Here is a 25,240-nt window from a genome sequence, read left to right on the forward strand (position 1 = left end):
ATGCATATTGATTCTAAGACAGAAGATAAAGGTTTTAAAAAATAAAATAATATTCCTAAAAACTCATAGTGAAGAACTTGGGCTCTAGTCCCTACTTGTGATGGTTTTCATGTTTTATACTTTCTTCAATCTTTTGCTTAGAAAAAGGTCTCTGTGCCTTTAAATCCCCAACAGCCCAGAATGGGACACTGTCCCTTTAAAAGCACATTACATAGAGTTAGAATATAGCCTTTGTTTAACTAGCGATGATTTTTCCCAGTGGACAGGGCTGGAATGGTTTGCTGAGAACCGGAGGGAGAGAAGGCTTAGTAAGGGCCAGCGGGCAGCTCCTGGCCGGCCTGTGGCAGCTTGTAGCATACAGAAAGGCAACAGACTGGGGGCCTGAGAACGACTCCCCTCCTTCCCTTCCTTGGCCAGCTTATGGTTTAGCCTGGGTTTCTTCAGCTTCTGGGGCTGGCCAGAGGAAGCCAGAGTGTAGCGATGGTGATGGTGAGTAGCAAAGGCTGTCTCTGGCCAAAGACCGGGATTAATGTATGGGTTTATGTGAGGGGGATGCAAGAAAGGGGGCTGTCAGTGGATTTGCTACTCCCTTATCGTGATGGAGCACCACCCTCAGCTGGACCCTGTCCTTGTTTAGCACCTTAAATGCATCATCTAAGGCTCAGCACTGATTTTGTCAACAGAATTGAGGGGCTGGGCGCAGCCAGATGTTTTGCAGCCAGATGGAGAAGCAGGAATGCAGCCCCTGACTCCCGTGTCTCTGAGAGTTGGCATTTAAGGTGGAGGACAACTTGGCCATTGCCCCAGGGCAGAACTGTCTCATGTTCCACCTGTGCCTCCCTGGCGTTTGAAAAGAGAATCATAGCCTGTCAAAACTAGAAATAAAGCTTACAACATAGAATGCTGGAACCATCCATTAAGAATATTTGAACCAGAAAAGGACCTTCAAGATCATGTAGTCCAACTTTCTTATTTTATAGATGGGGAAATTGAGTCACAGACATAGCCAGTGAATTGCCCAAATTCACATATCAAGTTAGTGGCAGCATTGTGACTGTAAAATCAACACTACTCATGGTCCTTCCCCATCTTCTTTATAAAGAAAGGCTTGAAATTCTTTTTTTTTTTTAGCCCTGACTTAAGTTACAGAGGACAGGAGGATCTTCCTCTAATTTTTAATTGGGGGCTAGGCCTGGGCAGTGTATTTCTGAGACCTCTGTGGTGAGGAAGGAATAATGACAGTAGCAGTGACCTGGCCCAAAAGATGGAAATCATTAGAAATAAGCTAACTGAAAGGGAGGGAGGTGGTAGTTGGATTTTTTTTTTTTTTTAAAGAAAAACACTACCCGGGTGTATGAGGGAAACACTTATTCTAAGGAACTGGATGATGATCTCTAAAGACCCTTAGAGCTTTAAAGGTCTTGTTCTGAAAGTCTTGGCTACTTCATTGTTCACTGAGTAAAAAAACAGTAACATTAAAATATTTGGTTTGGGGGGCTTTTCTGGGGGGAGGAGTCACAGAATATCAGAGTTGGGAAGGGCCTTAAGAATATAACATAGATTGTTAGCACTGGAAGGGGCCTTAAAAGGTGGAATTTTTAGAATAAGATCCTATAATGCTAAAACATGGAATGCTAGAGTTAGCAAAGACTTAGAGATTGAGTCAACCCTCCACATTTTATAGCCCCAGAAATGTGAGTGACTTACCTGAGATCCCACAGTGAATTAGCTTTTGAACTTAGGTCTCCTGACTTAGTCCAGGGTTCCTTCTACCCCACAGGCTTAATATTTGTTTCCAGCTGGGCCCACAAGACAGATCTGCCCCCAAGGCACAAAGAAGGCAGATTTCCAGTTAGACATTGAGTAATTATCCCTTTTCCCTCTCCCTCCTTCCTCCCCAACCTCTTCCTCAGCTCTCACTCCCCCAAATCCCAATCTCCACCCCCCTTCTCTTGACTGCCCCCAGAACTCTTGGCTGGAAGAGGATGAGGAAGTGATGTGGACAGATGCTGGCAGGCTAGGGGCTCTGGGAAGTCAGTTTCTCCAGCTCCGTGAGCCTCGGCTTAAGTATTTGAAACAACTGTCAAAAACTAGGTCACTGTGATATTGTTGAATCTTTGTTAGAGGAAATAGCCTGTCCCTGAGATAGAGGGTGAGCCAGGTCGAGGTGCTCGCTTAGCTTAGTCTGTCCCAGCTGTGTGTTGATACAGATGTTTGCAAGGTCTTATAACTTTTCCCAGTTCTAAACTATGCTCCTGACTAAGGAATTATCTGGGAGGTGCTTTAAAGGAAACATTTGGGAGTCTACACTCCAACATTTAATAGTTGTATGACTAATGACTTCCAGGGTTACTGGAAAGTCTACATTATTTAATAATAACAATAACAGCAATAATGCCCATTTGTATAGTGCTTTATTCAAAATACATTTCCATCTATTGTCTTGTCTGATTTTTCACTATAGTTCTAGAAGGGGAGGTAGCGGAACAAGGATTCAGATCCTGGCCTTCCTAAGCCTTGTTGGTGTGCCATTGAGCAGGAACAACTGTTATACCTGTTTCTTCACCTATAAATTAAGCAGGTTGGACTAGATTATCTTTAAAGGTCTCATCAACTTGAATCCATTGTGTAACTGATTTATTTCCATTTTACACATGGGGAAACCAAGGCCCAGGGAAATAATGAAACTGGCCTATGTTTATTCAGCTACTAAGAAGCAGAGTCTTGACTGCAGTCCTCATCTGGGTCTCAGTCCAGGCCTCTGTCTACCACACTAGACTTAGGTTGATTTCCCTAGCTGAAGTCTCAAATTGACTCCACATCCACTCTTTTTTAAAACCCAAAGTGAACTTAGAATTTAGAAATCATCTATATAAGCCACTAATTTAATCCCATTTATAATATCCTTGATGTGTGGTAATTCCACCTTAGCTTGAAGGCTTTCAGTAATAGGAAGCACTTGGACAACACAAATTATTGTGGTTATCATTTAATTTCCATAATGCTACTCTCAACTTTTAGACCACCACTTCAATCTCATAGTGGAAACTGGAAGAATAGAGACCACCTTGAAGGATAGTTTCTTTGGCTTTTCCTTTTGGAGCCTAATAGAGATCATTGAAGAAATTCTAGCAAAAGGTCACTTGGCTGAGTTGCCATCACATCCTTCAAACAAAGATCCTCACAAAGCCAGGACATTCTTTTTTTGTCTCCCACAATCCTTAAGAACTTGGTCTTAAATGCAACAGAAAATAGCAAAAAGTAGTAAAAACAAGGCATCAATATCACACTTACACTAGCCTCTCTTCTGAATGTTGAATTCCTGATCTAGTTTCCCTTAAGTTTCTCTCCTTTATTGGCTACCCCAAGAATAGTATTTTGAATTAATTTCCATCCCCCTTCCCCTATGGATATCTGTTTGATACATATGGGTTATTTGCTAACTATGATGGGGAAAAGGGAGAACCAGTTCCCTAAAATTTAAAGTCAGAAAGGGAAAGATATCTCTAAGAACCCAATTTCCTTCATTTTCTTATATTCTTTTATATCTTATTTTATCACAGTGCCAAGGAGTTACTACTTTCTTCATCTAGATCAATGAATAAATTTGATAAGATGGGAATTTACTTCATAATAAGGGTTTTGCAACCTTGGATAAGTCACTTTCCCCCTATGTAAAATGACATTGTTGGACTAGGAGATTCTCTGTACTTTTTATATTCATAAAAGCCATCCAATTCAACCTCATTGTTTTACAAATGAAGAGAAAGATCCTTAGAGACATTGATTGACTTGCCCAAGGTCACATAGTTCTAAGGTCCCCCTATAAGTTTTAAAATTCTATTTTATGATTCTAGCCTTGATTTTTCCCTTTAGCTCTAGTCCTGCATTACCACCTGCTAGCTCTACATCTTTACCTGGATATCCTGTAGGCTTCTCAAAATCATTGCATTCGAAATGAAGCATCATTATTTCCCCTAAACCCTCCTTTCTTCCTGACATGTACATTTCTGTCAAGGGCACCAGCCATTCTTGTCACTCACATTACCAACCTTAAGGTTATCCTTTATTGTTTACTCTCCCTTATTGCTCTCATCTTCCCTCCCCCACCACCATCCCACTCCATCAATAACCATTCAGTTGGCAAGTCTTATGGATTTTGTCTTTACAACATCTCTCACATCCTTTCCTCCACTGGATGGACTATCAACTCTAGTTCAAGCCTCTGACCTTTGTAGTAGTCTCCTAATTGATTTACTTGCCTCCAGTCTTTCTCCCTTCAGTGCATCTTCTACATAGCTAACCAACTGATAATCCAAAAAATAATTGTTAATGGAGGGAGACCCACAGATTTGTGTAATAAAGTATAAATGTGGGATTTTTGCATGGTAGTCTAAAAACTGGGATAGGTAAAGAGTTTGGCCATATAGTGACTGCCTTTAATGTGTATTGTGAGTCTTGAAAAGGGTATGGTGAAGTGGACAAATTAGATAGGTGATCCAGACTGCAAGTGGGGAGTGCCTCCTGGATTTAATGGCTTGATAAAAGTGAGGAGGTAGAGGGGGAAGGAGTTAGCGGTCAAAAGACAGACAGAAATAGAGGAATTTTACCAGAAAGAAAACAGACTTTTAGATTACCCAAAATTCAATACAGTGAACACCTATTAAGTATCTGCAGTGTACAAAACACTGCATTCACCAGCAGCAGAACTACAAATAAGGAATTTTCCCTGCCTTCAAGAAACTCATAATCTAAACAAGAATCTGTGTCATACACAGATAGTAGATATTAAGCAAATGCATTGGAGCCTTACAAAATGAAACCACCTTGTGAAGACTAAAAGGAAAAGCCATTATTGTCTACAGAGATAAGCAGAAAGTTATCAAGTTGACATTTGAGTTGATGAGTAGGAATTCTATAGTCAAAGATGGGGAGAGATCTTAGAATTTAGAGCTAAAGAAGGCCCTTAAACACCATTTAGCCCAAATACCCCATTTTACAGATGAGAGAATTAGCTGACATTCCCAACCTATAAAATAGTCTGAGCAAAGTTTGAAAGGCACCACAGGAAGCATTTAGAGAATAGAAAAATAGATGAGTTTGGCCAGAGTCTAAAGTGCATGGAAGTAAGTAATATGAGACAAAGCAGGAAAGATGGAGTGGCACCACATTGCAGAGGGCATTGAATGTCAAGTAAAGGAGTTTACATTTTTTAGAGAGGTGGCCAAATGTATGGAAAAGAAAGATGGTTCTGGCAGCAGGATGAAGGATGACTTGAGGGTGGGGTAAGAAGCAAGTAGCATGAAATCTCAGAAGCTGTTAGAAGGCTATTGCAGTTGTCTAGGTTAGTGGTAAAGGGCCTATACCAGGATGGTGGGGGAGACAAAAATGATACTTGGACTGATTGAGGAAAATATGACAGAGATAGAAGGATAAGAGCACACCTAGTATAATTCAACAAATATTTGTTAAGTACCTACTATGTGCAAGGCATTATGCTTAGGGTTAGAGGTCAAGATAAAATGTCACATTTAAGACCTGACCCCATTCCAAACTCTTAACTAAGTTCTCCTCCCCACCCCTTGAGAAAGACAGACTTTTCTGTCCTTCCCATCACTATCCCTAACTCCCGGGCTGAATATTTTCCACTCTCAGAGAACTCATTGCCAGATAAGTATTGGGGAGGGGATTCATGAAAAGCTAATTTCTAATTTGTTGGAATACAATCCTGTTTGATCAGTGTTTTTGGGCTCCTCTTCCTCTTAAAATTCAGGGCACTTAACTGGTTCTACCGAGGTTTATGAATGTTTAAAAATTGCTTTGCGGTCCCTAAAGTAATTTGACAAGTCTGACAGCTATTGATTAAAAACCTGAAATTATTCAGACTGCAGGATGACTTGGGGGATGAGATGGAAAGTTTTTTGCTATGTATATTTTCTCCCCAGAATGTGAAAGGAAAGTAGATGTTGGAAAGTAAATGTGGCCCTGAATGTTTTTTGAAAAGCCCATTCTAGTTGTGAAATACAGCTTAGAATGATGAAATACTTGGTGAGAAATGATGAATGAATGGCTGAATGAGTGAATGAATTTATAGAGTGCTTTCCTAAAGTCTGCAAAGTAGTTAACTGTCCATTAACTCAGTTGATCCTCACAGCAACCCTGTGAGGTAGGTAGTACAGATATTATCACCCCCACCCCATTTTGCCACTGGGAAAATCAAAATCTAAAGAAGCAAATGACTTGCCCAAGGTCATTGAGCTAGCAAGTGACCCAGAGACTCCTGAACTGAAAGCCAGAGTTCTTTTCTGTACTTTGTATTGCTTCTGACTGGTTTTGTTAATTAAGGATAGAGTATTATAAGTATATGCCTACTACCCTCAAGCTAGCCAGCTCTGAGATCTGTCCTTTCAACACCCTCCTCCACACCATCCCCTACAAAGGCTCCCTTGATATCAAGGATTGATTCTTAATCACATTGTCTTCTATTTTTGAAATAGCATAAGGCCTTTTTCAATGTACTTTCCAATTTATTTATCTCATTTGTGTTTCATATTGTTCCTGGGAAGGAGGGTACACTATTATTACGTCAGCTGTATGGAGGAGAATATAGAGGCCCACAGAGGGAAGATGATTTATCCAAGGCTCCAGGATGAATTAGTGATAGAGTCTGGACTGAAATCCAAGTTTCCATACCTACTATTTTGGTATTGAAAGTGTCAGGGATAAATGCAGTAAGGATCAATCTCCTGAGAGAGCTCAAAGGTTGTTAGAGCTTTAAGGCACATTAGTATTATTGCTGGAGATATTATTCGTTTACATTTCTATTGCATTTTCAATTTTGGAAAGTGTTTTCCTCAAAATAGTTCTTTGAGGAAATTAATGCAAGTGTTGTTCCCATTATATAGAGGAGAAAACTGATCATCAGTCAGGTAAAGTACTTTGTCTATAGTCACAGCAAATTCAGAAGCTGGGACTTCAGGTCTTTTTACTCCAAAACCTAACCATTCTCTCCATTATATAATGCTACTTCCTTACAGTAGATCCTAGAATGCTAGAACAGGGAATGTTATAGCCACAGAAGACCTCAGAACATTGAATGTCAGCTGGATCATTAAAGATCATCTCCTCTAGCTCCATCTTTTTACAGATGAGGAAGTTGAGACCTAGAGAAGTAAAATAAGTCTTCCTGGATAATTCCATAGCCCACAAGGGTTCTTGTCCTTTTAAGGAGAATATCTGCCTGAATATCCCACCCCCATTCCTGTCTTTTCCCCAGAGGGACAGGCTGAATTCCTCTGTCCCCAGTGGTATTGGGGTTAGGAAAGGGACAGACAATCATTTGAGGGCTTGGCTGTGCCCTCTGGCCCTTTCCCAAGCTGCTTCCACTGCCCATTTCCTTCTCTCAGGCCAGGAGGCTGGTAGAGTTAGGGGAGATGAGTCTGTTTGGGATTCACAAAGCATAGCTCATTGCTATTTTTATACATTCCCTCTGTTCCCATGGGCTGTGACTTTGAAGGGAAGAGGACTCTTTGGGAACCCACCTCCCACTCTGCCGCTGTCTGAGTTCCCTTGGTTCTCTCCACTCTATGAGAGACCTGAAGCCATATTGAGGGACTGGACAAAGAGGAATGTCAGATTTTCCTAATGGTAGGATCTAAAATTGGAATTTACCTTAAAGATCTAGTCTGGCTCCTCTTTTTACAGAGAAGGACACTGAGGGTCAGAGAAGGGAAATGCTTTGGCCAAAGTTATATAAGTCATAGTAGCTGAAACAGTATTCAAACCCAAGTCCTCTGACCCTCTTGTCAACTCCTGCATGCTCATCCCACTTCTTGCTGCCCCCTTATGAGAAAGAGGAGAAATCCAAAAAGGTCTCTGGTTCAGAGCAGGTGGCACAGTGGCTGGCCTCTTCTTGTTATCCCTCTTGTCCTCCCCATCCTATCTATTTTTCTCACTTCTTTCTTTAAGTGATGGATCCCTGGTGACTTCCCAGGTCCACCAGCATATAGTCAATCTGAGCTTTGTCCTTCCTCCTCACCACTTACAGAATCTAAGAGGGAGAAGCATGTGTGGGAACTGTTGGCTTCCTGAATGAAGGCAGTGGCCCCCCTGAGGGAAAGAGGCTGGAGCATGGTGAGACCAGGCCAGATGGAGCAGTGTGTGTGGCAGTAGGGAGGCAGGGAGAAAGGGTAGACATCAGGAAAAATAACAGCTCCCATTTTTAGAGCTTTCTAAGATTGATAAAATGCTTTGTTCATGACAGCTCTGTGAGATAGGTTCAGTGACTCAAAAGTTCAGGGCCCTTTCTCCTCTCTACCATGCTTGAACTTGACCACACATTTAAAAAACAAGAAGGGGCAGCTTCCTGGCTCAGTGGATTAAGAGAGCCAGGCCTAGAGGCAGGAGGTCCTGGGTTCACATGTGGCCTCAAGACACTTCCTAGCTGTGTGACCCTGGGCAAGTCACTTAACTACCATTGCCTAGCCCTTACTGCTCTTCTGTCTTAGAACCAATACACAGTATTGATTCTAAGAAGGAAGGTAAGGGCTTTAGAATAAAGAAATAAAAATAAAACAAGAAGGTCGAGGGAGGGAGGCAGAACCTACAGTTTATTTTATTGGTTGTACACAAATAAGATTTTATTTTGAGCTGCAAAAAATGCCCCATAGCATGTTGGATATTTGTAATTAACATTTAATTACATTTTTAAAACAGTCTTAAACAGTGTATGCCCCCTAGACTCGTCTATCTCTGCTCACAATCAAGACTACCCCACAGAAGTATGAGGTGATCTGACGTGGATTAGAATCACTAACCATTAAGGTTGGAAACAACCTTTGAAATCCTGAATACCAGAGCTGAAAGAAACTTTAGAGATCATTTTGTTCCCCCTTCATTTTACAGATGAGAAACTGAGGTCCAGAGAAGTGACTTGCCTAAGGTCACACAATGAGATTGAATAATTGAAAGGAAACCTCAAAGCATAGCTTTTTATCATCATATTACTTTTATTATTCCTATTTGATAAATGAGGAAACTGAGACTCAATGATGGGAAGCAATCTGTGCAAGGGAACACAACTAATAAGTAGCAGAATTGGAACGTCAGCCATGAATGGAGTCCTGTGGGGCAGGTCCAGATTCTCTCTTTGCTCATCTGGCAAGCTTGGATTTATTTGCAAGAGCTTGCTTGGGAAGCAGGTCTCAGGGTGGCTTTGGGCTGGAGGGAATACCATCAGGTGTTGGGGAGCATAGCTGGCATTTGACCAAACTGCTTCTCTTTGTTCATGTACACATGCAGACATATACTGTATAAAGCTGCTAAACACCAGGCCACAGCTTTTACGTCCCACAGATACAGCTATGGTGAAGCAGCCAGCCTGTCTCTTCCCTCAGAGAAAGTTTCATGTTGTTGGTAATGCATCATTCTGATGTGTCAGTTCTCGTTCTCGTTCTCTCTCTCTCTCTCTCTCTCTCTCTCTCTCTCTCTCTCTCTCTCTCTCATCTTGCCTTTTATTTATCTGTTTACATATTGTGTCCCACAGCATTTGTTTGTTTGATCTTTGTATCCTCAATACTGGGGATTATTAAGTACCTAGCATTGTGTTGCACAGAGCAGGTATTTAATAAATGTGGAATTCATTTCAATTCAGTAGCTCTTTATTGCTGTCTAAATAAACTTATCACTTTTGACTATGACCTCCACATATTAGACATTTTAGGTCATTGAGTCAGTAAACATTGAAGTACCTGTTATGTTCCTGGCATTGGACTGCCATTCTTCTCCCCTTCCCATATTTTCCATTCCACCCATACTAATCTACTCTTCTTTCCTTCAAGTCTCCTATAACACCAAAAACTAGTTAATAATAGCTCTCTTTCATTGGTGAAACAGGTGATCCTTTTTTCAAAGCCCTTTGAATCACATTTGGTTCATATTACCACTGTGAAATAGGTAGGGAAAATATATTATTCCCTTTATATATAGATGAGGAAACTGAGACTCAGAGAAATGAATTGAATTGTCCACAGTCCCAGAGCTAATTAGTGGCAAATCCAAAGCTAGAACCCTGCTTTTCCGAGTTCTATTCCATTTCTTTTTCTACTATTTCCCTTAGCATTTCTGGCACTTGAAGCAGGAAGGGATGGGCAGAATCAGCTTTGTTTATACAAAACAAATATAAAGTTCATAGCAGCATTACTGATGATAAAAAGTTGAAAACAAGGTAAGTGCCTAATGACCATGGGACTGACTTACCATTTAACCAACTTAGGTTCCTTTATTGTAGGATCTCTCTATTTGTGAATTTTCTTCAATAAATTCTTCCCAGTCTTGTTTGCCTTTGAAGTAAATTCTGTTTTCAGACAATATAGATGTTTTCAGGGCATGTGATTTGGAGGTACAATTCTATTGGATCTGTCAATTCCCCCAGACTAGAGGAAAGGTTCTTTCTTGTTATGCCCAGGAGAAACTTGATTCATCTGGAATCGAAACCTCTCAACAGATCTGATACATATACCTCTAGAAGTAGTTGATGAACTTTGTCCAAATCATCTCCTTTCCTTCCTGAATCTTAAAATCCAGGTGCAAAACTATGTGCCTGTACATGAAAGGACTGGAATGAGTGGGTGTCTGGTTTCATCCTAAGCTTCTGCCTATAAATATTTTGCGCATAAATACTGTTCTCTGGGTGTCCCAGAGATGTTCACAGACAGGAGAATGGCCAACCCTCTCCCCATACCTACATTTGCCTGGCTTAACAGTTGGCTGCCTAAAAAGTCTATGGTATCCTCCAGGGATGGTAGATTTATTATTGCGGCATTCTGCGATTTGAGAAAGCCAAGGTGTATAGTCAGGTAACATTGCCTAACAAACCATTTGTAGAGTGGACTCCAGACTTCCTAGCACTCAACCTCTGTCCCCTATTTCAGCCTTGGAAGTTAGTTGTATTTGGTGGGAGTAACTTAAAATCCCCTAGGTTAGACAAGGTAAAACAGGATACTCATGGGTATATTAATAAATGCATATGATGAGCCGTGATCATTGTTCATACTTTCAAGTTTATTTGAAATTCAAGCTTTAGTCAAAACATATATTTTGAATCCTATGTGGATAAATTGCAATAGAATCCTGAGCAAGCCACTACACATCCTCAGGCTTCGGTTTCTTCAGAGTAGGCTCTTCATAAATGTTTATTGAGTTGAATTGAAAATGATGAGATTGGACTGAATGTTCTTTAAGGTTCCTTCCAGCTCTGACATTTTGTGTCTTATGTTGGAACTGTTTGTGTTCTCAGGGCCTTTCCTGGTCTAACATTCTGTGTGCTAACATTCTCAGCTCTTAGCTGGCTTGAAGCCTTCTGAATTTATACTCTTCTATAATATACATGTATACATGGCTATAAAGATTCCTTTGTGGACTGAAAGTTTGATATGAGTCAACAGCAGGATGCAGCAAGTATCACAGCTCCTTACTCTCAGGCAGTGGTAATTGTCTCAGAGAAGGGAAGTGCCATCTTTTTGTCCTCTGCCCTAGTCAGACCCCATCTGAAGTGTTGTCTTTAGTTCAACGTGTCATTTTTGAGAAGGATGTGGACAAGCTAGGCTGTAACCAGAGAAGGAGGACAAGGGTGATGATTCAAAACTGTCAAGTGAAAATTATTTGAAGAAACTGAGGATATTTAGTCTGGAGAAGAGAAGACTTAAAGGGCATGGGGAAATATGGAATATATTTTCAGGGTTGTCCCATGAAACTGGGACTATTAGACATGGCCTTTGGGGCTGTAAAAGACAGAACTAGGACCCAAGGAGGTTTGGTAGTTTGAGTTTTTGTTTGATTTGTTTTTATTTGGTTTTAAGATTTGTTTGTTTGTTTCTTTGTTTTTATTTGGTTTTAAGAATAAACATCCTAACAATTATAACTGGACAACTGTGGAAGGAAGCTATCTCTTAGGGTAATGAGTTGCTGTGCCTGGAAGTACAGGAGGAGACACTGGATGGCTCCATCAGTGGTGTTAACAGTTGAAGTTCATGCCATGAATGAGCAATTGGAATAGCTAAAAGTCTTTTCTCTTGCAGAGAAAATCAGATTCCTAGCTCTTCTATAAATCAGTATTTAACCCCTTTCTCTGAAGGCGACTGTCCTCTGTAAGGGAGCTCAGGGAAGGCAAATTCATTTCTCTAAGATTGGCCTGAGAAAAATAAAATTATAGAAAAGTTATATCTTGCATTACAAAGCCAAATAGACTAGTTTTTTGATTCTCCATGGTTTAGAAGTATCTGTGCCACTGTGTGCAGATTGGAGGAAATTTGATTGTGCTGGTGCATGTAACTAACCCTTACAGAAAAAGAGATTGAGCTTTAAAACTAGATGGTAGAGTGATAAGAATGTTGTTCATAAAGGCCAGTCCCTCCCAAGAGTTAGGACAATAGATTACTTGTTAGAAAATTGTAGAAGGGCATACAGTGCATGCTTTAAACCATAGAGATCACTGTTGCTCAAAGCAGTGATTCCACAGCTAATTACCATATTTTCTCTGGGGGAGCTAAGCTTTCCCTTCCAAGGAATTAAGAACAAAAGGGAAGTTTAAAACCAGAAAAGGATCTGTCCTGTTATCATCTGGGGCTCACTGAACTGACCCTGGTGGAATTCAATTAAATACAAATATATTTTAAGTGCCTACTGTGTGGCAGGCCCTGTGCTTAATGTTGGAGTACTCATGAAAGAGATGCGATTATGAAAACAGTTCTTCCTCTGCCCTCAAGGAACTTGGAGGAGTCAAGAGGGGAAGGACAGTATATTCATATAAATATAATATAAGGTAAATTATGGGGCAAAGGAAGATTTTTTTTTTCATGGTAAGGAATCAGAGGAGGCTTCATGGAGGAGGTAGTATTTAAACTCAGCCTTGAAAGAAGAGAAGGCTTTAAATGGATCAGAAGAAGAGGATTTTCTAGACATGGGAAATATCTTGCATAAATTCATAGTGGTCCAAGAGAACAAGATGAGGTCAAGTTACAAGTTAATAATACAATTTGACTGCAGTGTAGGTGAGAGGAGCATAGGTATACTAGGAGCAGGGTATCTGGTCCAGAGTCCAATTGAGTCAGTATCTGTTGACAAGATGGCACCCCCCCCACCCCCGCCCCAAGTCTTTGCCAGCTTCAGATCCTATGGTCCTTTCTCCTGATTCCTAGGATGTAGAAAGAAGACTTTTTAATGTCTAGGATTCAAGGGGCATAGGTACAAATCTCAGCTTTACCACTAATTTCCTATGTCATGACCTGTCTGCACCTCTGTTTCCTTTCTCATAAAAATGGAAGGGGGTAAAATAGTAATCTCTGAGGGCCTTTTTAGCTTTAGCTAGCCTCAAAAGTTCCTCTGAGGAAGAACTATGGGACTAGAAAGACAGAGGAAAAACCACTACTTGATCACATGAGTTGCTGGGGATATGATTGGGGATGTAGACTCTAAACAATCACCCTAGTGCAAACATCAATAATATGGAAATAGGTCTTGATCAATGACACATGTAAAACCCAGTGGAATTGTGTGTCAGCTATGGGGTCGGGGGAAGGGGAGGGAAAGAATAGGAATCTTTTAACCATGGAAAAACATTCTAAATTAATTAGTTAAATACAATTTTCCAAATTAAAAAAAAAAGTTCCTCTGAATCCTAACCTACAATATCATGAGGAATACTATATTGAAGGGCTTTGGAATTGTAAGGCCATGTATAAATGCCATTAGTCTTCTCTGGGACTGACCCATTCCTCTCTTATGTCCTAGTTCCTCATTCTCATGTTAGTTCCTAGAACTGAGTTTCTGGAGGGCATATAAGGCCCAAGAATATGTTCACATGATGGGACAATAACAAGGACAAATCTGGAAAATGTTTTTATTAAGGATCCAATAACAGTGTGATGTAGTGGAAAGAACATTGGACCTGGAGTCAAAAGAACTGTTTTTAAATCTCAGGTTGGCCACCAATAGCTATGTCTTCTTAAACAAATTATTTAATCCTTTTCAAACCTTGATTTCTTCATTGACATAACAGGGGAAATGATAATAATATACATTTTTTATGGCACTTCAAGATTTGTAGAAGGCTTTAGGTATACTATCTGATTTGATTCTTGCTAAGTAGATATTGCAGTTGACAAATAATATCCATTTTACAGATGAACACACTGAGGATCAAGAGACTTCTCCTGAGGACAGTAGAAGAATATTTGTGATATGAACTTAAAAGTAGAAGCAATAACTTAAAAAGAGTTCAGGGTCTTTTTTTTTTAAACCCTTCCCTTCCATTTTGGAGTCAATACTGTGTATTTGTTCTAAGTGGTAAGGGTTAGGCAATGGGAGTCAAGTGACTTGCCCAGGGTCACACAGCTGGGAAGTGTCTGAGGCCAAATTTGTACCTAGGACCTCCCACCTCTAGGCCTGGCTCTCAATCCACTGAGCTACCCAGCTGCCCCCCAGGCTCTTTTTGAAGGCAAGACTTCTCAACCCTAGCTGGGTGTAGCTTAAGGACCTATGCACAAGACTTGAGTTTTCCCTTAATGAATCCTTCTTTGGTATTAAGAGTTGAATAAGAAATAATCCCTGGAGTTCCTTCTAGCTCTAGTTATAGGATTCTAGACTGTAAATCCATTTACTGTTGTAAAAGAACACAACATTCTGGGAGGAAATGGGTGAGTTAGTGGAAAGCATGCATTGAATAGGGGGGCCAGAGGCTTGGGTGGTAATTCTGGCTCTATCAGCAACTCTCTGTGTGGTGACCTCAGAGGTTCCATGTTTTAATGAAAAGAATATTGGATAAAGAATCAAGAGGTGCAAGTTTGAGTCTTGATGGTGCCATTAACTTGAAATGTCAAAAGGCCAGGAGCTTTAGAGCAGGAAGAAATCTTAGAGATAATCTAGTCCAACTTCCTCATTTTATATGTGATTCATAAAATGACTTCACAGTGCTACTAATAGTGGCTACTTGTCGGTATATAACTGGAGAGGGTGGGGAAGAGAGTTTTTGTTTTGTTTTTAAACCCTTACCATCTGTTTTAGGAAGAAGACTGATAAAGACTGGGCATTGGGGGTTAAGTGACTTGCCCAGGGTCACACAGCTAGGAAGTGACTGAAGGCAGATTTGAACCCAGGATCTCCCATCTTTAGGTCTAGCTTTCAATCCACTGAGTCTCCTAACTGTCCCCAGGAAGGGAAGATTACTGATAGTTCTATCTTCATCCATGCTAGCCAGTTTTATGCTAGATTATCCTAGTTTAGTGCTCAAGTTTATAGGATCATTGTCTTAAGAGATCCAAGTGAACTTGGGTCACCTAATCTAACCTCCTCGTTTTTACAGATGAAGAAACAGAGGCCCAGGGAAGTTAAGTACCCCTTACCTAAGGGCACACAAGTAGTAGGAAGCATTAGTGGGATCTATGAACCCAGGTTTTCTGATTATAGAGCTAGGGTTTGTTCTGTTGAGATGACGTCCACTGGTATCTGATTATAGGAAGGTTGATTCCAGTTGAATATCAGGGAAAAAAATGAACAGTGGGATGTTCTAGAACTGGAGGTCGTGAGTTCCCCAACACTGGGGATCTTCTGACCACTTGTCAGAGGTGCTGGAGACCAGATGAACTCTGTAGTTCCTTTTAATTTTAGGATTCTATGACTAATGTGATGCAGAGCCCCCTGCTCTGTTTGTCTCCTCATTAGTGGGCCAAGGGCAGCTTGGTGCCTGGGCATGCGTCACTGCAGGCCTCAGAGACAAGGCCAGCCCATCCAGCTTTTTCTCTGGCCTGACAGGTTGTGCTAATAAGTCTAGATTAATTAGGGGAACCAAGCATATGATGGCTAAATCTGCCTGCCAGCCAGGTCCCTGCCAGTAGCTGCCTAAGCTAGTGGGGCTGTTTGCCCCTTTGGACAACAGATCCAGAATTTCTAACCTTCCCTAACCCTCCCAGGTGTATACACCCTGTTAACCCTTTCCTTTCTGTAGAGAAGAGAAACAGAAAGCATATAGAAGGCAGAAATTTCAAGGAATGTCTTTGAACTCAAGAGATCTGCTTTCTAGTCCTCAATTTTTCTATTAATTATTAGCTATATGACATTGAGCAAGTCAGTTCTCTAATGATAGTGATAATAACTAATATTGTTATAGCACTTATGTGCCAGGTGCTGTTCTAAGCACTTCACAAATATCTGATTTGATCTTCACAATTCTCATTTTACAGATGAGTAAACTGAGGCAAATAAGTGACTTGCCCAGAGTCTCCCAATTAGTAATTGTTTAAGACTAGAATTGAACTCAAATTTGTTGGGGTTTTTAAAAATTCTCTAGGCCCAGTGCTACCCGCTATTATCACCTAGATGTTCCCAAAGTCTCTAGATCTCCTATTTCCTTCTTTCTAAAATGGTATGGGGGAGGGAGGAGTTAATTTTACCTTGGAAAGAATCTGAGGACCTGGATTCAAATCCTTCCTCTGATGTTTTCTGCCTTTGTGGCCTTGGGCCTCAAAGTTAGTCATCTGTTAATTAAGTGAGGGGGTTGGACTAGATGACCTCTGAGATTCCCTCCAGCTTTGATCTTTGATCTTGTGGTAGGATCTGTTCCAACTCTACCATTTTGTATTCCAAGTTCTGAAATTCCACAATTCCTTGAGTCTGGTGTTGGTGTGTGCATGGAACTATAAACAAACTTGCCTGCCTAGAGCAGAGGGTGTGTTTTAGGAAGTAGTTAGGAGATAATTTTCCATAGATAAAGTGAATCAAGAATGTAGAAGACCCTAAATCCAGTCTGAGGCATTTGTAAATTTGTAAAGACCTTAATAAATAGCTGTGGAGGCTGAACAGGAAGATGACCTGATCAGAGCTACCCTTTAGGATGGTTAATCTGGTAATATATTGTAGGTATTTACTACAGGGATGGAGGCCAGAAGTGGGGTATCATTTGGGAATCTCTGAGAGGTGATGAGGGCTTGGTGGTGGGAATTTATAAAGACTGACAGGTATTTGAGAGATATTTCAGAAGAAGGGCACTAGGTGAGTGATTGGCAAGAACTTGCTTATGGGTGTCACAGTATTAAAAGAATTTTACAGATAACATTTCTGCTTGGCTCATGCCATTTTTGACAAACTGACGAGCATGAAAAGATGTACAGAGGACAAAAACAGTGAACCAAAAGGTATTTATATATATATATATCCTTGCATAGCAGGGAAGGTACAAGTCTGGTCTGAGCAGGATGTGATCAGTTCTCTGGTTGGACCTAGAAGACTTTCTGTTGCAGATGGGCTTTGCCAGTGCCTTTTTTTTTTAAATAAGGAAGCTTGATTAGCCTTTCTTTCAAGGTTTCTTTGTATTTACTTCTTATGGTTCTTAAATATATCTATTTATAAACATTGTTTCTCCCATTAGAATGTAAGCTTCTTGAGGACTGATACTTTTGCTTTTTATTTGTATAAATGCCAGGCACATAGTGATTGACTAATAAATGCTTATTGACTTAAGTAGAGGATGAGAATGGAAGTGAAAGACATAGGGGAGCTCTAGATTGATTGAATGGAACAAGTTACCAGCTCTAGCCAATTCTGCCGGACATTAAGGAGGAGCTGGGGTTTTAAAAGCCACTTTGGTTGTGTGTGTGTGTGAAGTGCTGTAGTCAAGATGATTGGGAAGGGAGCAGAAGTGTACTGACCAGCACCTGGGAGGGGTTTGCACACTTTTAAGATTTAATTAGGGGGCTTAATTTACTAGCTTGGAGAGAGTGGGGCAGTGATGGAACTTCAACATGTTATGTTAAAAAAAAGATCCCTTCCAACACATTCCATGTTTGATGATTTTATAACCCAATCTGCAATATTATAAGAGTTGAGGGAAAGAACTTAGATTTGTTCATTCAAGTCCTGTTCCCAGCTCTGAAAGGGAAAAATACCAAAGATAATGGGGAGAGGAGGAAGAGAAGTAGCTGGTTCTGTTCTCTCAGTACTGTTCTCTCAAATCTTACTCTCTCCACCCTCTGCCCAAGCTCAGGAACAATAAGAACCAGCCTGAGCTGAATGAGCCAGATCCCAAGCCAGATCCCAAGCCCGCTAGCTGACCTCCACTGGGCTGCCTGCCTAGCCCAGAGGTGGCAGCCAGGCTGGAGAAAGTGGGAAAGGAAATAGCTGGATACAATGGGGTGACGCCAGGCAGTGCAGGCAGCCCCTGGAGGAAGGCCAACTCTAGGTCAGGTGGAGATGAGTGACGGCTAGGCATTGTAGAACAATCTGTTGTTTGTAGTAGAGAGAATACTGAACTAGGAGCCAGAACACTAAATTTTAATACTGATTTTGTTACTAATTTGCAATGTGACCTTGGGTAGGTCACATCTACTCTCTGACCTCAGTTTCTCCATCCACCAAATGAATAGATTGAACCAAAGGATTTTGTGTCTTTCTTCCACTTTTAAAATTGTGTTCTAAGGTCTAGATTTCTTTTCATTATTCAACAATCAGAGACACAAGGGAGGAGGATATTCTAATCATAAGGAATAGTGTGAGCAAAGGAGAAGAAGTTGTTCACAGTAGGGGGAGTCCCACCTGGTTTGGGAATTTGGAGTTGTGGAGCAGTCATATGAGATAGGGCTGGTAAGGTACAGAGCTGGGAAAGCAAATTGTAGAGAGCTTTGAATGCCAGGCAGAAGAGTTTAAACTTGTCTCAGAAGGCAGTATCAGAGCCACAGAAATTCTTGAGCAAAAGAATACCAGAATTGGATATCTGTCTGTAAGAAAGATTAGTCTGGTATCAGGGAAAGGATGGATCAGAGTGGGAGTGAAAAGACCCTGGCAAGTGGTAATGAGGGATCATACCAGGGTGATGACAGTGGGAACCGAGACATGTTTTGGAGAGAAGACCTGAATGGGAACCCTGCAAGGTAAGCACTTGGACTTGACCAGCTGTTCTTAAGGGTTGCAGTCCATTTCCCCACAGGCTCCTGTCAAGATAAACGGATTTGTAGAGAGGTTCAAGCCAAACTCCAGAGCAGTAAGGTGGCTAGTTAACATATCTCTTGCTCATCTCCCTCTAGATTTTTACTTGTGAAGACTGGGTGAAGTATGTCAGGGGTTGCAAAAGTGAGACCCTGTCCATGGCATCTCGGTACAATTTTCTGGGGAGCTCTCCTTTAACAAAGAGTGGACCAGGGCCAATGGGTATTAGCCGGCTAAGACCTAGGACTCTTTGGAAGCCTGGGTAGTATTTTTTCCTTTTTGCTTTTCTCTTATTGTTTTTTTGGAAGTAAGGGTAGAAAGGATGCCTGCACTGTTTGGGGGGGGGGAGCAGGGAATAGCTAAACAGTTATGTATCTACGGTAATTCTGTGTGTGGGGGGGGGTGTTACTTTTTATTTCTTGATCTTTTTGTGTGTCCATGGTGGTAGAGAAATTTTTTTTTTGTGGTGGGTTTTTTTGGGGGGGGGTTCTTTGTAGTTCTGATGGTTTAATTGTCTGTGGTAGCATGGATGGTATGTGAGTGTATTCCTATGTAACTAAATGTTTGTGTGACTATAAAGTGGGCAGGTAGCAGTGTATGTTTGAGTCTGTATGTATCTGTGTTTTGTATTCATGAGTCTAGAGGGCATCATCCTGTGCATGTGCATCCGTGTACGTGTGTGTCCTGCACAGTGGCTATAAGCAGCAGCTGCCAGAGCCCCTTGCCTGGGAATTGCTGCCTCTCCTACTCAGATACAGGATCAGCCAATGATGGGGCTGGAGCTAAGCTAAGCTGTGAGTGTATTGTGGGCTCTGCCTGGCAGCCAGGAGCTGTTCAAGCAAGAGAAAGGGACAGTGAGAGAAGAGGGGAGGAGGAGGGGAAGAAGATCCTGTTGCTTGGGTCTGGGTCAGCCCAAAGGAATAAACCTGGCCTGTAGGGCAGGAACCAAGTCTTAAAGGCTAAAGGAAGGAGAGATTAAGGAACAGGAACTGAGTTAGATTCAATTTGGATGTTTGGGGGCAGGATCTAGTAAAGAAGTTTGGGGGGGGACCAGGTTTGAAGCCTTTGCTAAAGAATTAGAAATAGGCAGAATAGAATCTGCTTAGAAAGGGAAGAACCACACCCCAAGCAGCTCAAGGATGGCCTCCCATCTGTGATGACATGACAAGAACCAAAGAATAATGCAGATCAGATTTAAGAAACAGGATTTGGTTCCTCCATCTCCTTCATAATATTACAGGTTTGTTTTAGAGGATAACAGAATGTCAGAGCTGAAAGGACCCAGTGAAACATAGAATTTTAGGGCCAGAAAGGGACCTTCAAACATCAAATAAAGCCCAAGACATGGATTGTTAGAGCTAGGAGGAACCCTAGGACATCAAATTTTTGAATTTATCTAGAATGTTAATACAGAATGTACAACTAGGAGTGACGGCACAAAATACCCGATGCAAAAACTAGGAGGGATATTTGAACACTGGATGACAAGGATCTCTGAATGGTTGGGGGCCCTCACTTTTGGGGATATATACAGTTATAGAGGACTGATTCAAGGAAGGTGTTGGGGAGGTGAGGGGAAGATACTGTCTTGTCCAGGAAGAGATCTAGAATGTACCTTCTGTCTAGAAAAACACTTCTGGTAATACTCAGAGAAGGCATCTCTGTTAGTAGGAAATTCTGTGACACTTTTCTCCACATAGGTCAGGTCACCCTTGTAAAGATTAAAATTTAGGAATATGGGGAGACTGAGGCAGGTAGAAATTAGTTTCTCTCTGCAAGGAGTATTACATTTTTTAGAGGTTTATTAAGGATTAAAGAATATACAAGTAAGAAACATGTGCCTAGGCCAGAGGCCTAGACAAAATAACCTCACATCATGGAAGAGACGCCTCTGCTCCAAAATGGAAGTCCAAAAGAGTGAGAGAGACCCAAAAACCTTTGCCACCAGCTTAAATCCTTCCTCGATCTCGGCCCACCTCAGAATTCCCGTGAATTTTGGGGGAATTGGAACATTTTGGGGAAGTGGAACAAAGGCTTGTGGGGATTGTAGTCCTGTATTCGAGTCTATTTTTTACACCCTGCCCTTCTGAGACCTAGGCAGGGTAAGGTCTCCTAAATATGGTGACCCATTGTATTCTCTTAGTTGGGCAGAGATAACTAGCCTCTGTCTTTCGAGGTCAGTGGTGGCCTAGACATTTCTAAGTTTATCTCAGAGAGGTGGTATTTGAAACTCTTAGCCAGGTGAAAATAGTTATGTGCAAATGTTGCTGCACAGCCCAAATTTGGGGAAATATTTGACACAAGAAGCAATGTATTGTCACAGAAAAAGCATAAGACTGGGACTTAGAGACTAGGGTTCTCCAGTGATAATCATTGTGTCACATCCAGTGGGTTTTTTTCTTCTCCTGGAGTTTTAGTTTCCTCCTTTTAAAATGGGAGTAATAATACTTACCCTCCCTCTTTACCACACATTAGCAATCCTAGGATTATAGATTTAGAGAATATGTATTATCTGGTCTAACTCAGGAGAAGCACAGGCCCAGAGAGATTAACTGACTTGCCCATATGCACATCAGTATTAAATTACAGACAGCAGGGATTTGAACACAGGACCTCCAACCTCATTCCCTGCAACTTCATTCTCCTCTCCTTTTGTGAGAATTCCAGACTTTAAAATATTCCAAAGATATCCTATTCCCAAGTAAAGAAATTATTGACCACTTGCTAGTTTTGTTCTTCTTAGCCATATTTAGCTGCTCATTTCCAATAGAGTTAGGTTTGGTACTTGGAGACACAGGCTGAGACACAATTGCTTTCATCCCCAGAATGCTCCTGATTGCCATTGCCTTAAGTAGAAAGACTGGTTATCCTGAAAGATTCCCTTTCTTTCTGGGGCACACAGAATCTGAGCCTGCCTACCTAATTCTGTGGAGCAGTGATGTCATAAAGTATAAAGGAAATAGCTCAGGTCTTGGAATCAGAAGATCTGTCCTTCTTGACCCAGCTCGGCTCCCTGCTCAACCCAGTTAACACCTGCATTGAATCTGAGCCCTGGTTCCCCAAATTAAATTAAATTCCATATCACTAATTACCTCCTATGGGCAAGGCATTGTGACCATCTGTAAAATGGGGGTGACACCTATTTCACAAGATGATTGGGAGGATCCAGTGAGATTGTGTAAATAAAGGCAGTTGATGGCACACTGCATAGAGCACCTGGCTTGGAGTTAGGAAGAGTTGAAATGCAGCCTCAGACACTTAGTAGGTATATGACTCTAGACAAATGACTTAACCTCTGTTTGCCTCAGTTTCCTCATCTGTAAAGTGGGGATAATAACAGCCCCTATCTGTCAGGGTCACTGTGAGGACCACATGTGATGTTTGTAATAGTGATTAGTGCAATTACTGGCACACAGTAGGTGCTATTTAAATACTTATTCCTGCTTTCACTTTCTCTGCTCCAAAAAACATTTTACTAACCTTAAAGCATTATATAAAGGTGAATTGCTGTTGTTATTAACCCATCCTGAAATTTCTGCCTGTAGTCGCTGAAGTAGGGTGCTATGAGTGGAGTAGGGAGGCACAGTTATGGAAATCACACTTGGAAAGAGTTTCAGGACCTAGAAGCAGTAAAGAACCTTAAAATGTTAAATGTTAAAGCCTTCAAATGTGGGAGGCTAGAATGTGGAGTAGCATATGTTAGAGCTTGAATGGGATAGTATAGTGACTTCAGGTCATATAATAAATGTCAAGCAGGGCCAGAACTGGAACCCTAGTGACCTTTCTCTGGTCTTAGGATCAAACCCCCCTGGCTCAGGATCAGCCCCACCCCGCCCCCTGCCTCCCACACTTCATAGTTTCCTCTGTCAAATAGCTCCTAGCTTCTCTTATCTCCTGTTTGATCTGCCCAGGAAGGTTTGAGAATTTCCCTGGCCTGGGCCCTTTGGAAATTCAGAAATTTATTCATTCAAATTGTGTTTTCAACCTCATTATCTGATACTGTGTATAGGTACGGTGATGTTGTGGTTCTGTAGCCCCACTTTTGCCAAATGGAATGATTTTCTACCAAAGTTTATGGAAGAAGGCAGCTTCTGTTGAATGCAATTAATGTTGCCTTCTCCCTCAGTCCAAGACTTCATCTAAGCAAAACTAAATGGTCCCCAGGGGACATATTTCATGCTTCTCTCCATAATCTACATGTTCATATTTGGGGAGAGAGAAAGGATTTGGGCACTTTTAATAAATAGCATGGCCTGCTTCTCTGTGGAGAGAGATCTGGACTTGAAGTTCTAGTCATAAACTATGCCTCAGTGTGACCTTGGGCAAGGCCTTTGGACTTCTCTGGACCTCTCAGTCAGGGCAAGTTTATCTCTCTAGTCTCTGCTAATTCTGACATTATGTTCTTTAAGAATCTTTTCAATTTCAATGTTCCATGTTCAAGAATTTTTCCTCCAGTTCTAATATTCCATTTTCTCTGCTTTACTGTCATATGGCCTAAGGTCTCTTCCAGCTGTGACATTCTATGTTCCAAGGTCTCTTACAGCTCTAATTAGTCTATGGACTTAAAAAGAAAAAAAATCCTTTTTTCTAAAGCCTCTTCCGGCTCTAAATTCTATGACTAGGTTTGGCGTGAAGCTTAGGAACCTATCCTTCCATCCCTAAAAAACCGATCAGTTTTGGGCCAGGGTCTTTGCCACCCACTCAATCTGAACAATCCCTTTCATGTCTGTTATTATTTGACTACTGCTGTTCCCTCAGCTTGTCCCCTGTTTGGAGGGAGGGGAAAGAAAAGACTGCCAGAAAGATGCTTTGGAATGTCGGGTGGAAATGTTGTGTCCAATTGGTGCCAGGAATGGGATCTCTCCTCTGTGCTTTCAAGTGGCAAACATCTTGCTTTAATAACCAGGCTGCGGCGGCCTCTCCGCTGGAGTCCCCGGAACAGAACCCACACGGATAACAAGGTTATTTCCCCTCAGGATCGATGGGCTGTCTTCTGAGAGGGGGGAACCATTTGCCATGTTTGTTAAAATGTTCACAACAGTCCTTGAAACGGAGCCACGGAGAGCCAGGGCAGGGATGCTTTGGAAATGACTGGCAGACTCAGAGCAGAAAGCCATATGTTTACATCAAGGCCTGTGCTCCTGGGGTGGGCACCACGTGACCAGAGGGCAGTTTACTGCTCTTCAAGAGCCAGATGGAATTGATCAACTAGAGGACATGCAGAGGAGGGTGATCAGGACATGGAAAGGACTAGAGAGATCAGTTGAAGAAGCTAGAAGTGAAGCCTTAGGATAGAGAAAGACCTGTACTGTAGCTATCTTCAAGTATTTGAATTGCTGTCAAATAGAAGATTAGACTTAATATCATAGAATCATAGGTCTACATGGAGAAAGCAAATTAGAGGACATCAGTTTAAATGATTTGTCTAAGGCCTTACAGATAAAGGCAGCTAGGTGGTTCAGTAGATAAAGTCCTGCAACAAGAAGTTCAAATCTGGCCTCAGACACTTAATAGTTATGTGACTCCAGGCAAGTTACTGAACCCTATTTGCCTCAGTTTATTACTCATCTGTAAAATGAACTGAGGAAGGGAAGTGGTTAATCATTCCAGTGTTTTTACCAAGAAAACTCCAAATGGGGGTCACAGAGAATCAGACATGACTAAAATGACTAGACAACAACAGCAAAAAGATCATACAGATAGTAACAGAACTAGGATTTGAACCCAGGTCTTACTCTAGATCTAACACTCTTGTCATTATTCTGCTTGACCCTAGGAGCAGAACCAAGAGTACTAGGGGGAACGAGGTTTCAAAGAGGCAAATTTTGGCTGAACACAAAGAAAAATTTCCCAAATGTTATAACTGTTCCAAGGTAGAACAGATTGGCTTAGGAGGTCTTGAAGTAGAAATATATACAACCACTTTTCAGTGATGATATAGATGGCATTCTTGTTTAGATGCTGAATCTTAGAGCTGGAAAGGATCTTAGAAATCATCCAGTGCAGTCCTTGCCCCCAATAGCATTCTTTTACAAGTGACTTACACTAGATGATTTCAGGGGTCCTTTCCGGTTTTAAGGTTCTGTGGACTGGCTAGTTATAGCTAGATTGGCCCAGGTCCAGGATAAAGGCCATTTTCCAACCTGAAAAAAAAGGGAATTTGTTCTGATCATAGACTAGCTTCTTAAGGTGGGAAGGCAATAGATTGTTTTGGATGAAAGCCTTTTTGGGAAAACAACTGAGTGAGTGGAGAGTAGCCTATGCCAAG

The 25,240-nt window shown here is 41.4% G+C and overlaps 1 protein-coding gene across 28 annotated transcripts in view; it reads left to right on the plus strand.

Moving 5' to 3' along the window:
• Positions 1-25,240, plus strand: part of DAB2IP (DAB2 interacting protein) — a 332,379-nt gene that overhangs the window by 256,118 nt on the left and 51,021 nt on the right. Inside the window, exon 1 of one of the 28 annotated variants that reach the window (XM_007474591.3) lies at positions 49-489. The exons of 25 other annotated variants lie outside the window; for them this stretch is intronic. Coding sequence is in view for 2 of the 3 variants with exons in the window: in XM_056812064.1 (XP_056668042.1) it covers positions 18,799-18,917 (119 nt within the window). In the remaining variant the exon portion in view is untranslated. Of the gene's footprint in view, positions 1-48; positions 490-18,291; positions 18,918-25,240 lie in introns of those variants that run through there. 2 more of the 28 variants (XM_056812064.1, XM_056812056.1) reach the window with 2 other exon arrangements.

This window comes from Monodelphis domestica, chromosome 1 (assembly GCF_027887165.1).
Source record: "Monodelphis domestica isolate mMonDom1 chromosome 1, mMonDom1.pri, whole genome shotgun sequence".
Classification (NCBI taxonomy): domain Eukaryota; kingdom Metazoa; phylum Chordata; class Mammalia; order Didelphimorphia; family Didelphidae; genus Monodelphis; species Monodelphis domestica.